A 14,739-nucleotide genomic window follows, 5' to 3' on the forward strand; every position below is an offset into this window, starting at 1 on the left:
TATGTGTAAATATGCAAATGAGATAATATTTAATTAAATTGTCCTACTTTTCCTACATTTCAAAAACAACAAACTGAAAGATTGGATAAAGCATTCATTTTTGTTGACACATTTGTGTGAAAGGTTTTTACACAGGAAATTTTGGATATCTGCGCTCTGTAAAATAAAATACTGACAACACCCATAAAAAAAAAAAAAATGATTCGCTTCAAGTTTTGGGAATTAAATGTTCTATACATGAGGCTAAGAATTATATATAAATAAACCCCTTTGTAAACAAAAGAAAAGAACTGGCAATAGAAAGGGGAAAAAAATTGAAAAGTTTGCAAGTAAGTGTGTATGTGAAGTGGAGATTTCTGGCTCAAAGTATGAAAAAATTGCATTTAGATTATTGTAAAATTCCACACATTTTTACAGAAAAAAAGAAAACACAAAGGTGAAGATAAAGGTATTGATAATTTACATCAATATGGTTATTTTTTATGGTTAAGTTTTCAGAATTGTTCTGTTGTATTATGCAAATTATTATTATTATTATCATTAATTATGCATTACCTAATCAAAAAATCAAATCAAAATCATACTTTTTGCATACATTTCCAGAGCAGAAATCTGAACTTATTTTAGATGATTTCTTGAAGAAGACATGTTATGGCAGAAAAAGAACCCCAAAAATGAACAGTCCTGGGTTGTCTCCCCTCAAGGTGTGAGCCGTGTCATACAGAGAGCACTGCACGTCAGTGACGTAGAAAACCTTTGTGTACTCTTTGTGCAGTCTTGAAAATCAGCATCACACATTGCGAACAACAAAAACAAAACAAAAAAAGAAACGTCCATGCTGGATTATTATTCAGCGATTTTGTGGCTGTTGCCACAAAGTATAATAGAGTAATAGAAAATTGTTCTGATACTGTAATTAAGTCCAGAAATTCTTCTTAAACTCTATTTAGTGTGCTATATAGGATAAAACTACTGAGTTGTCCTCATGCAAGGTTTAAGTCTGTCCCTGTATTGTTTAGGATTAGTGCTTGAGTCTAGACTGAGCACCAAAGGGCAACTTTCCACTGTTTTCTCTTCTCTGTGCCTCTATTTTTTTCATGGACAATGCATTTGCCTACATAATGAGACAAGGGGACCAAGTCACGGACAAGGGGGAACAAGGAACTCCTGGGACAACACCACTGATTTCTTTTCCTTCTTGCTCCCCTCTTTCCTCACCGTCTGCACACAGATTCATAATTTATGCTCTTTGTGTTTGAATGAAAAATGACACCAGATCAGAGTAAATCAATAATTTCTCAATACATCACAACATCACTTCTAATCAAACAGGCAAAACTGCAACAAAACAAAATTACGGAGGTTTTTCCTTTTTTCAGGTTGTCTTCTTCATACATGATTTAGTGAGATGTCGAAGTTATTTCAGTCTTTTTTGTTTTTGCCCCGACGCGTAGCTTTGATCTCACCTTTGCCACACAAATCAGTCTGTTGTGCTCTATATGTGCCACATCTTCGATCAGCAGCCCGATCATGTGGCAGTGACACATTACATCACAGCCCATGACATGAAAGTGACAGCTGACACTGTAACACTGGCATGGAGCTGCATTGATGACCAACACTTTAGCAATGTCTCCCTTTTTCATCGCGACGTCCATCAGCAGTTCAGGAAGGCACATAATACTTTCAGAGTGCTCTCCAGTGATTGGATGAGATTTATGTCCTGCTGTTTTGGGTGACAGGCACTTGAACACCTTTCTGTCCTGTTGCTGCACAAGCGAAAGAGAGAAAGAGCATGTTAGTCACTTACAATATTAAGTTGCATTAAATATAACCACAGGTGATACAGTGCATGCTGACATTGAGCTATGACTGTAAAGAAGCTTACCCAATCTGTACTTCTCTTTAGCTTCAGCTCTCTCTTTGGCATCAAAGTACCAGACTGTGATGGCATAGCTGTAAAACACGAGAAGGACAAGAAAATCTTATTAACACTATGACAAGAGCTCATCTCTTTTGTGAGTACAGCTCAGGTACAGTACAGCTCTGGTGGAAAAACTAACTAAATCTCCTCGATGTTGCTACTATTGCTTGCCATCTTGATGCGCTAAGAGGGTTTGAAAAGTGGCTAAATCTAGCAAAAGGTGTTGGCAACAATTGCTGCAGAAAGCAGAAAGCAAAACCTCCTGCATGCAATGGCTGTTCAGGCCAGATCTAGAATTTCTCAATGAGAGAGAAAGAGTGGATTTGTTTTAGGCCTCTTTTAATTTTTTTTTTCACTTTTTATTAGGAAAAACCATGCTAAACAAAAATACTAATCACAGCTGAGTATTTTTTTAGATAGGCATACTTTAAAATGTGTGTGGATGAGGAAATGGCTATAACATAAGAAATAAAGTCCATATAATATCCGTTTGTTGAAACATCGCCGTTTAGCAGTGGGTAGCAGTGTTTTGTTTTTTTTTTCCAAAAGCTGTCTGAGATAAAAACCAAATTGCCACAGAAAATTACTAAGGAGGAATATTTGGTCTTCGAGGGTTCATTTCTGACACAACGAGAGACAAAAAGTTACAAAACAAATGCCTTTTACTACAGTGAACAGCAGACTGCAGCAGACGTCCAGGGCAGCCGAGGGTTAAATTTTACAGTTTCTTGTCTCTCCGGTGGGGCTGTGTTGTTTATTCCTGTCTCTCATGTCTGTGCCTCTCCAGCACGAGTCCTGCAATCGAACCTTCCTCCCCTCTCCCTCCCACCGACCCCCTCAGGAAACACATACTTCCTGCCTCCGGCTCCACCTCGCCCCCCAGCAGTCAGATGGAGAGGAGAGGAGGAAATGCGGGAGTAAAAGAGGATCACGCGCCTGTGATGGACGCCACTATTTGGCGCTACGATATAAATAACAGTAAGTGCTTACATGAGTGTCAAATGTTGTCTAGTCAAATTCAATTAAGTCACATGTTAACTACTTTGAATTAATTAGAAAACAAGCATCTCTGACAAAATTCAAACAATAGACCTGTGTGTGTGTGTGTGTGTGTGCGCATGTATATTTTGTACTATTTAACTTTCAGGGCTTGTCTGATGTTAAATAAATCTTGTGTTTTCAGTGTAAACTGTGTAAAATAATTTATGAACTCCTTCACAGTTTATTTATATTATATGTCGATTAGAATGTAAATGTATTTAGATTATAGAAGTCACTTAAATCTGCCAGATACACACAACTGACCATATTGGCAGTGTGCCCTCTTTTTTCCCATACGTTATAAAATAATAGCCTAACTTTATATGAGTTTGTGTGCATTTAAGACCCCGATGGCCTTAGAGTTACTGACCGAGTGGCGTAGGCTGGCTTGACTTCGTGTGGGTTCCTGCGGTCCGACCAGAAGATGAGCAACCGGTCAAACAGAGGTTCAATGTTGGCTACCACATTTTTGCCCTCAGGGTAAATCTGCAGCAACCCTCCTTGTTTCTACAAAAACATACACAGAAAAAACACAAAACACAGTTACAAAAGTTTCAGATATTTCAGCCTTCATGTGTTTTTTGACTTCACTGGGAGTACATGATTTTTGTGATGAGCCTCTCCGACATGTTATGTGTTTTTTTAAAATCATTTTCTAATTTAAACTAATATTGATTTCACAGACGTACCTCGACATCCCAGTTCTTGTTGAGATAGTAGATGCACGTGATGCAGCGTCCATCACCGTTAGGGTTGTCAACATGGCGGACATATCCAGCCCCGTTCCCTGGGTAACAAGCAACCATTGCCTGAAACAGAAGAAATGTGACTGTCACCTGAGCATTTGTGTCCACTTTAGACCATAAACAAAATGAATGGATGCAGTATCATAAAAAATGCAGTTATGACCACACCTGTGCTGATTTTCAACCAGCTTTGTATCATAGCAGTGTGGGAGGTACAATATGTATAAATTTAAGTAAACGTCCCTTCGAGGTTTATATTCTCTCTTGCTCGCCCACTGCTTCATATTAAACTGTTTCCAGGTGGACTATTTGCATACTTAATACAATATCCCATGATGCAATTTGTAAAACAGGCACCGTCAGGAGAGATTAGCTGTTCTCAGCTACAAAATGACCTGCAGATAGAGTATCTGTGTTCAAACAATGGTCTTGCGCTGGTATTTCCCCTGCATGACGTCCATGTGTTGGAGGCTGTGAAGCAGGAGAGTGCTGCTTTCTCTGGGGAGTCTGAGGAAACCGAGACCTGCGTGAGAGCTCTTCAGTCAATGTGTATTCCAGACCAGGCGCCCTTCCAGGACCATAGGACTGTAAATGTACTACAATGGGGGTAAATCTGAGCTGAGTCTGTGTCAGTATGATCAGCTCGTGTTACAGGCTGGAGCTGTGTAAATAGTTTCCAAACTGTCTCTAGTGGCTGTAGGAAACATTCAGGCTTTGCTCTGTGACACAGCAGGAAACCCTCTACAGCTGATTCACTGACTGACATCAACCTATGTTGGCAGGAAGAGATTCTAGGTGATGAAAGTTGGCAACGTGAAGGGTAATAACGTCTCTTTTATCTCCCCAGACTGACAACAAAGAAGATGCTGTCACTGTCCAAACATTACAATATCAGGAGTCACTGCATCACTTCAGCTCTGTTCTGAGACACTATCATTCATGACTAACAGGTTCTGCACTGCTGCAGTATTGATCTAACTTGCCTCACACTATCCTTTACGCTCTCACTCTACGTTGTGAGAGTCTTAACCCTGAGGAGATCAAACACACTCACATACATTTCTTAGACAAACGCTCCTGTTCTTGTGTTGTTTGTGAAACTCAAATAAAAGTGTTTTGTGCAGGAGGGCTTTGGGCAGAGAGCACACTGTCCTTCCTCCCTCCCCTTCCACCGCTTTTGGCATTTCCCTCATTGACGGCCAGTTGAGTTTGGTTGTGTTGTGTGTGACTCTGTTCAGCTGCCATTGTCAGCTCTGATTACTGACCAACGCTCGCAGTCGGAGCTCATTAACCTCCAGACCCTTTTGCTGCGGAGCCCCAACTGACAAGCAGACCTGCTGTGTCAAAATTAACATCAAATGCACACAAGAAAAAATGTGTATATGTATAATGATCCTTGGAGACATTAATGTAATCCAGATGCCAGATAATTAAGAAAAAAAACTGTGACATTCTTTTAATTTTGGCACATGCTTTTCATTTAGTATCTTCATTTCTGAGTGAGTGTGTGTGTGTGTGTGTGTGTGTGTGTGTGTGTGTGTGTGTGTGTGCATGTGCATGTGTCTGTGTTTTCACATTGAAGCAGCAACTCATTTAAAGGACTTTTTGACCACTTGAAGCACTTTAAAGCAAAAAGTGTTTTTAAAAGTGTGTCTTGTTTGTTTTTATCTTGTGCATGCAAAACAGAATGCACATGTGCATAGAAATCTCTTATGAAATTTAATAAAATATATACTGTGCACCTGGATGGGTTTTCTTCACACACATGAGGATGATAGTGATTATTATGGGTTACTATGGGTGTGCTTGTATTCTAGTAATTTCCCAGTAAATGACTTTTATCAAACTGCTAACAGTCTTAACAACTGTAATTTACTGTGATTAACATGTAATATGCCACACCAGACAGCTCAGCCCTAGCCTGCAGCATAAACACAACACACGCACAAACACACACTAACATACAAACATACACAATGTTGATTTCAAATCTTGCACAAGACAGGCATATCATTTAAAAGGAGTTTTTTTAAAACCAACACCAGGTATTAAAAACCCATTAAAACAGTATTCAAACGAGTTTTACACACATGTGCATGGTTTCAGTCTCCTGTCAGTAGCTTACACACACACACACACACACACACACACACACACACGCACACCACATGTTCAGTCACACAGCATGACACAGCATGTCTCGATCCTATCTGTCATTCCTGCTCTCCTTGCTCCTTCATCTCTGCCGAGATCTGTGCCCACAGAGTTAAATTCTAATTGGCACCAACCACCTGTCTGCCAGACACCACCGTTAACGGCCTAATGGCATCGCTGGGCAGATACCCGGACTGTCAAAGTGACACGGGCAGAACAGGCTGTCTTGGACAAGAATAAAAATAAGCTGCAACTCTGCACGCATATTTTGATAAGAGGCGTGATGGTGGAGAGACGGGTGAGGGGCTTGATAAGCCTGAACAAACACAACGAGCAAAGCTTTTTAAGGAGAAAAAGTAAGGGGAAGAACACATGCATGTTTTTGAGGGGGGTGGAAGGGATTAAAATGATTATAAAATGCTAAGTAGAATTTTCCTAGCGCAAAGTTTTGTTGGTAGCTCCCTCTCTCTCTTTATACCAATTCCATAAACCTCAATTCAGAGTAAATATGAATATCCAATCTCCAATATCTATACCTCTAATATATCCGCTTGATCTCATCCCTGCTGATCATATTTTGCTGTTTGGGTGAAAGCACAGGGTGTTACTAAAATGAAACCAGGAGCAGCCTTTTGCATTGGATTTTGTCGTTAAGATGTTGGTGGTCAGGTTTAGGCAACAAAACTACTTGGTTTCGGTTAGGGGAAAAGATTGTGGATGTCACTTTGAAAACACACGGCATTAAGTGGCACAAACGTGACGGAGAGAAAGGATTAGTGGTTAGTTTTGGGCAACAAAACAATTTGGTTATGGTTAGGAAAACATTGCGGATGACGCCAAAAACCATCCGTTTTGAGTTAATGTGAGTGATAGCAGAAACAATCAATTTTCTGATGACAATGACAAATAAAATATATTTAATGTTGATTATATGTGCGTATGTATACGTCATACCATGCGACTACTATTGTATTTTCATTTTCCCTTACTATATTAATCTCCAAACTGAGTTGCTCATTTTTAATTAACTAACGGCTATATTGTGATTTTTTAAAAAATCAAATTAGATGAAAACAAATCAGCATGCTTTCAGGGAACAAAGAATAAGACACAATGGTAATTTCTTCATCAAATTATAAAAAGTGTTTCTGGCAGACTTAAAAAGTCAGTGAGAGTCTTCAAAGTCCTCTCAATTTCACAGTGGGACAACCCTGAGCCCTTATGGTGTATCAAAAAACACATCCCAGTCCCTGTTGGGAGTGCTCAAGGGTCTTGCTTAAGGACACTTCAGTACGACCGGTGTTTGCCATCTCTAGAGTTGAAACCATTTGATTCTCTAACTGACAAGCAGTATCACCATGATGCTCAATTTCCACAGCTGATTACTCACAACTTGGATGACACAGAGTATGATAAAAATTAGGATCAGATATTATTTAAAGTTGCTGCCAAATTTGATTTGAAAGAAGTGAATGAGATTCAAGTGTGGGTGAATTATGGTCAACTGCTTTGTCACTCCCTGGTCATACCTGTGCTGGCTCATATCATGCCCACTGGTCAGCTAGATCCTGCTCTTTGTTACTGCTCCTAAAGGCTGGATAACTGTTTCTGAGGACATAACATCTAATCCTGACAGATTTATGGATTTACTGCAACACAAACACAACACAATGGACTGGTTTCGACTTCCAGAGAAAACGTATCTTTGTCTTCTGAAGGTACGTGTACTTGACCGTTTCAAACTTGACAACATAAACACTCTTGTATTGTATTTCCTGTTGGAATGTGTACGTCAATGACACCAGCTGACAGGAAGTAAACACGGACTCAAGCTATTGATGCAATTCCAGTAAAACAGTCTATAAGAGGGTTTCATCGCTGAGGTTACAAAGTATCAGCCTCTTGTTGATGCTGAGTCACATTTACACAGCACCAACAAGAGTGATTACTAAATTGTTTGCACTGTCTCTACACTGAATTCTTGGCAGTCACAATGTTTGGAGAAGGTGCTGCTCTCTGTATTTTTAATGACGAATGGACGGTGGGAGTAGAATATTCAACTGTCATCTAGTTTTATATGGTGGAGGTTTCTTTTTATGTGAACATAAAACTTAAGTTATATAAAGCATAAAACATAAAAGTTGGGAAAATGTGCTCAGCCCTTATGAGTCAGTCCTGCTGTGGCCCTGATGGCACTCATTATGCATGAGTCACCTCTGAACGTTATGATGAAGAAACACAGTGTGTTTATCTGTGGGTGTGACCTCACCCTACATTAATTCTAACCTAAAGTGTGAAGTGCATTTTTGGGCTACAGCAAACATTTTTTTAACTTTAAAGATTAATTTGACAGTTACTTTCTTAATTGATTTAGTTTTTAAATGTCACTGTATCAAAGTGCCGTGCAAATGCACTGCTGACAACAGCTCAGAACAGCATGTATGCTGCTTCAGTGAGTTGCATTCAAAATAAGAAGTTGGTACTGCACCAAAGGAACGCCCAAATTAACACAAATCATGTCATTAGTATCATATTAAAGGCAAATGTTATCTGTGATGATTCAAACAAATATTATATTAATACCAATTTGGAAAATGTATCTAACAGTCCTTCTATTCGTGCATTGAGGCCTGCATTGCGTGTGTTTGTGTCTGACTTTAAGCTCCTGCTTGCATGGTGGCACTGCTGAGCTACTGGAGGGGCATCTGAGGACAAGCTGCTGCAGCAGACATTCTCATTATACCGAAGCATCTGCTGCATTGCCCCTTCTCACTTGCTCAACCCTATCCTCCCACTCCTGACTCCATATCCCCCTGCTCCTTCCACTCTCACTTCCCGTCTTCCCCCACTTCATGTGTCTCTTTTCTTGCACTGAGTTGTTCAGTCTTCATCCCACAAAACAAGACTTCCAAACTGCCTTCACCTTTGACTGTTTTAACTGAGTTACCATTGTAAACACTATGATCCTTTCGGACTGTATGTTGCAGGCAGCTCCTGCTGACTAACGTGAGTCAGGGTGCTGAGATATTACCTGCTGCTGTTGAGGAATTATTTTGGCCATTGCCAGCCCCTCTCTTTCTGTCTACATCTCCTTCATACACAATACAGAACTCAACTCTGTATGGGCCTGTTACCAAGGTAACGACCGGAAAATATTTTGTCCAAGTGACGAACAAGGGGGTTGATAAAATAAGGGAGAGAGAGAGAGAGTAAAGTAAAAGATGGAGGAAAAGAAAAGGAGGTCAGAACAGATGACAAGAAGTCTAGTTTTTTTTTTAAAAAAAGGAGTGGGTAGAAAAAAAATATAACGACAAAAAAGACGCAGTGACCTTCTATCTGGATGTACTCCTCCCTGATACTCTTCATTTACCGTCACTGCCTCTCTCTCTCTATTGCACACTTCGTCATTGTATCTATTGCGACACTGCACTTTTCCACAGAAACACCTAGTCAGGACATTTTGTACTGGATTTAGTTTAGCATTTAGTTGTTTTTTTTTTTTTTTACTGAAGCAAGAGTAAACAGAGAGATCTGGCAGGGAAACAGCTGGAGTTTGGCAATTTTTACCTGAGAATCACAATTAGTCATCGACAAAATTAATAACTTGGTGAGCAACAGATAGCATAAAATTGCATCCTAATAAGCCATGAAGGTATAGAAAGACTTGTAAACAGGCGGAAAAAAATTTAATCTATCAGTTCCTGAAAAGCTTTAACCCAAGAGCCATTAAGAAACTAAACTGCAAATAACCAGGATATAAGGTATGCCCAATAACAACTAAGGAGAAGATCCTGTATATGTGCGTTATATCCTTGCTCTCTTTAATTACCAATTTTTATACCTATTTATTGTTTTTATACTTATGTATATAGTTTTGATGCCTCTGCTTGTCTGTGAATTTCTGTATGTACTACTGGAACCATCCAATTTTGTTAACAATAAAAACAACGGCATTGATTTATTAAATGATTGAAAGCTGGCACCCATCAATGCAAATCTGGCACCCCCAGAATAAACTCTTGTTCTGAAATCCTTTTCCACTTCTTTAACGGTTTCAAGCCTCATACAAGTGCCAATCCGAGTGAAACAGTAAAAGAAACATGTCTAGCAATATGTTTTATATTCACTTCTCTAAAGTAGATGATAAACTTAACTTCAAGCAAGTTGCAATGCTCAAGTGTCTAACCTTTTTAAACTAAACAGAGCCTCCTCTTCAGCCTCAGCTTCGATGCATTGTTGATTTGATTTGTGAGACAGCATTCGTGCACATCAGAGTGCAACTCAGCAGTACATAGATGTATTTTGCACTCTAAACTGAAGGTTTGTTCAATCTTGACAAGTGAGACGTGTGATCACCTTCTCTATTGTAGTCACTCAACTCTCCTGTTTTACTGTCATTTTATCATGGACTAAGCATGGCTTTCACCTAAAAAAACAGCTCGGCTGCCCACGTTTCAGAGAGCATAAGGTGCTGATGTGAGGCCCGACCAAATGCTGTTTAAACTTGACCTCGAACTCATGTAAATGACATGGCCAGCACAGAGGGCAACGTGCTATGTGTCATGTTGCACATATGGAGTGAACGAGGTTGTGGGGCCTATACATTAGGGAGAGAGGGTAAAATATTTTACAGATAAATGATTGAGGAGATGAGAGGCAATAGCAGATAGGAGATTATTTTTGTTGAATTGTTAATCATTAAATAATTAATTGTATCCTTTATATCTTTTCTTTTCACTCTTTTATTCTAAGTCTCTATTCTTTCATATTTTTTTTTATAATTTATTGCTGTGTAAAGCACTTTGAATTGCCCTGCTGTATGAAATGTGCTATACAAATAAAACTGCCTTGTCGTGATCTGAATTATTGCTAGTTTGTTGCAAAAATGCTGTATATCTATTTCTAGACATTTACCAAACAGTCTTGATAACAACTCTGTTCAATAAGCAAAGACTACAAACAATAACTTGAGGTTGTCGGTTTGCGGGTAGCAACTTTTACCTATTTTTCCAAAAGGGAGCAATAATGTGTCATTTCAGATCAAATCAGACATGGTATTTATTACAGGCCCTCTTAGATTTGTTTTCTACTTGAAACAAAACCAGTTTGACACAGTTTAACCTGTGTAAAAAAGCCCAAATTATGTCCTCTGAAAGTATTCAAAACTAAAACTTCAACCTCTCTTTTTGGTCTCTCATTTGGAAATTTGCACTTTAGACTAAGCCTAGTTAACTTTGATTCAGACCTGATACTGACAGACATTTCAAACCACACCAATCTCTACTGTTTAAATCTCTTACAAATCTTCACCGCAGGGAAAAATCTTGAGAACATGTTGAGTAACAGTCTAGACTGGGCATGTAATGGTTAACTCGCAGCTGATAGGGAAACACACCATGACACAAGATCCTCAAATAACACAATCAAACAGAATATGGAGCTGCTGACACCAAAAGACAGGCGATCTCTATTGCACTGTTTTTTCTGTTTCAGGGGAAAAAAGGGGCAACGCTGGACTGCAGAGAGTACAAACAGATCCAGGATGGTGAATAAAGCAGACTACAGTCAGAGCGGGTCGCTGACTTAACCTGGGTCAGATAACCCAGGACTGCATCATGACATGGAGGAGGGGGAGGGAGGTTCCTTTCATGCACACAATGTCCACGGCTGTGTGCTGGACAGAGAAAATGACTGCCTGACAGGCCGTCTGTGGACTATGACTGAGAGGAATGAAAATTGTTACAGGCTCTTTAGTCATTAAGTGGTATGCTGTGGCATTTAAAAAAATATCAATGGAAAAAAGGCCCTGAGGCATGCAGTGTAAGGAGAAAATATTAAAGGAACAAACAAAAAAACTCTCCTACAACCTCAGCGCCATGTTGGCATGGGTGGAAGTGGTGATAGAAAGTTGTCTTCAAAGGCAGAGATACAGTGATGGCAGAGGAGATACAGAGAGTTTTTACTTCTGGGTACAACCGGTATGAAGGCAGGGACAGGGGCAAACCTAGGCAGGCCTAAACACAGGCACAAGGCCAACTTTGGGTGGGGGAGGCTCGGCCCGCAGCCCTCACATAACTAACTTATATGTGCCAGAAACACAGCGAGGCTTATCCTGACATCCTACCTGACTCCCAGCTCGCCGTTCCGCAGTGGTGTGAGTGTGTGTGTGTGTTTCCCTGCCCTGCATGTCAGAGTTAGAGCAGACATGATACAACTAACCACTTACTGGAAAAGTAATGATGTCATCAGACCGACTGACTTCTTTTTAGCCTGTCTCTGTTAAAGAAACACCCCACCCTGACTTCCCGTAACCCCACCTCCTCTCACCTTGGTGCGTCCATTGATGACACAGTCCCCCAGCTGTCCATTGGCAGCGCTGTACATGACAGCTTCATCGATGTAAGCCATCAGCGCCCCGATGCTTTGGCACCCGGGCTCTTGTCCCTCCACCCAGGCGATCTGGTCGCCCCGGATGCTCCGAGAAGGGATGCTCTTCTGGCTCACCAGCTGCCCGCCCCGGAACTTCCCGCTGCGGTTTAGGACCTCCACCTCCTCCAGGACCCTGCCGCCCAGCTGAGGACCCAGGAAGTTGTCCTTCACACAGATGCCGTAATATTTCATGCAGGGGACGATGAACTGCTGGGCTATGTGCTCTGCGGACCAGCCAGCCCCTGCAGGAGGCGGTGGGGTTGGGATGCAGTTGGCCTCAACGGGGGAAGTCTGGCTGGGTGCAGCTGGCGGGCCTGAGGAGGCCACATTAAGTCTGATGTGCTGGTTCGTATGAGGAGTGAAGGGAGACTGGGGGGTGACACAGTGCACGTGATTGATAGTCATTTGGCTGGTGAGTGGGGCGACTGCTCGGGCCACTCTGGAGGCGTCTGAAGATTTGAGAGCAACACTTCCATCCGCAAGCCTTCTCCGCTTACAGTCAGAGTCTCCAGATGCAAAAAGCAGGTCCACAGTACCTCCTAGCCCCACTGTGAGACCATTAAGAGCTCCTGACCCAATGTCCCGGTTCTCCCCGCCTCTCCGTTTCTGTTGTTGCACCTGTCTGGCTTTCAGGTCACCATTGATCCTCCTCATCAATAAAGGGCACTTCTCATGAGCTGTCCGGTCCCCGTTCTCCGGCAGACAGGCTCTGCTGGTGAGGGGGTACATAGGGCCGCCTGCCGCCCCCTTCATTTGTGCCGGGTAACCGTTTGGCGTGTGAGCCACAACGCCTGCGTGGCTCCCCTCCACGGTGGCGGATGGAGACACCACCCCGCCGTTGTAGAGCGGCACGCCGGTTTTGGACAGCTTCGTCGGGGTAGTGATTGCAGGGGAGTCGGTCTGAGAGGCCAGACCCGCGAGTAACTCCGCGGCCGTCGGACTCCCGACCGGCGCCGTGCAGAAGCCGTTCAGCCCCATGTCCGCTCGGTACGTGTGCTGAATCTCCGCCGCTCCAAACACACTCTGCTCCGAGGCTGAAACTGCGACGGAAGAGCTTGGGTTTAAAAGGTCCGTGTGTCCCAAGCTCTCCATTTCATCTCGTCATCTGCTGGATGCGCACGTAGCTCACGTCCTCGCTTCATTTTCTCGCTGAGCCGCTGCTTTCTCTGATGGAGAGGATCTTTGCCGGCACGGACACAAGAAGTTTCATGTCCAAGTCTTTTTCTGCTCGCTTAGATTTGACCAGTTACTCTCATTTACTGCTCTCAATCTGCGTGTTTGTTTGTATCCGCCTTATAAACATTTTGCGGCTGTGCGGATATCTGTGGAGAGTGAAATGATACACTTTAGGCCTATTAATAGCACAGAGCAGATCACTTGTCACAGTGAGCTGAAGTAAATAAATCAAGCCTATAGTATTTATAATGTGCAACGGGACTATTTATATAGACCCACTTGGAAAAAAAAAAACATTTAAAGTAGGTCAAGAAAACACAGAAGAAAATAACAGAATTAAATACATGCTTGTCAAGGCTATTAATTGCAGCTATTTGATCAATAAAAGAAGGATAAATGCAAAAACTCACTTTGACTGACAAGTCAGTTAAATTGAAATTAGACTAAAAATATCAACTGCTCACCGAAAACAAAATATCTGCTTTAAAAGCTAGCCTTTTATAGGTAGATTTTAAATACGGCTGCGTGAAACACCCATTCATATTATTTTGTCCTTTTTCACCTATAGATCACCAACTTAGCAGCCAGGTCGCTCTTTTAAAAATGAGCGAACACATTTCAGTGTAAACTAGCAGTTGTAATGTCATAAAAAAAAGCATGTTCATTTTAACGACAGGACTCCACTGCTTACCTACGGCAGCCTACAGCAATGCAAATCCACAGTGAGCGTACGTGACAGGCTGAGAGTACGCATGTTATTTCCGGGATTGTCTTGCCCGTTTGTGCGTCCCATCCAATTTTCTTGTCGGTTATAAATAAAATCCAGGGGGGCGAGGGAACCCAACGCCGGTCTGGCACATTAAACTCAAGCGAGGGACGGAGGGGGACGCACGTGTGACACGAGGCAGTTTACCCTCAATCACCCACTAAAAGTGCTGCCTGTTGTGTCAGCGTATGCCCCCACTTTCTGCCTGTCTCCTCCACCCCCCCCCGCTCCTCCTCCTCCTCCCACAGTCCTCTCCCTCTCTCTCTCTCTCCTCCCTCCTGTCATTTACATGCACTCAGGCCATGTGACCACATGCTACTACGACCGACCTTCAACTGCACTGTCAGAAACCACCCCACACCACAACAGATAATACTTTTTTAAGTGTTGCGATACAAGGTTATCGGTTCTGCAGTTGCACAACAATGGTATTTGTGAAGCACTCTACCTTTTGTTTTTAATTTTTTTAAAAAAAGTACTAATTTGAAACTAAATATAAGTTA

General features: G+C 41.8%; 1 protein-coding gene across 1 annotated transcript; it reads right to left on the bottom strand.

The window, feature by feature from the left end:
* Positions 1 to 313: 313 nt before the first annotated feature.
* egln2 (egl-9 family hypoxia-inducible factor 2) lies at positions 314 to 14,494 on the bottom strand. Its single transcript, XM_042486255.1, has 6 exons — positions 14,162 to 14,494; positions 12,193 to 13,616; positions 3,655 to 3,774; positions 3,336 to 3,472; positions 1,889 to 1,956; positions 314 to 1,769 (listed from the first exon to the last, which is right to left on the bottom strand). The coding sequence occupies exons 2-6, from the start codon at positions 13,384 to 13,386 to the stop codon at positions 1,717 to 1,719; spliced, it is 1,572 nt and encodes a 523-aa protein (XP_042342189.1). The 5' UTR covers positions 13,387 to 13,616; positions 14,162 to 14,494; the 3' UTR covers positions 314 to 1,716.
* Positions 14,495 to 14,739: the final 245 nt, after the last annotated feature.

This window comes from Plectropomus leopardus, chromosome 5 (assembly GCF_008729295.1).
Source record: "Plectropomus leopardus isolate mb chromosome 5, YSFRI_Pleo_2.0, whole genome shotgun sequence".
Classification (NCBI taxonomy): domain Eukaryota; kingdom Metazoa; phylum Chordata; class Actinopteri; order Perciformes; family Serranidae; genus Plectropomus; species Plectropomus leopardus.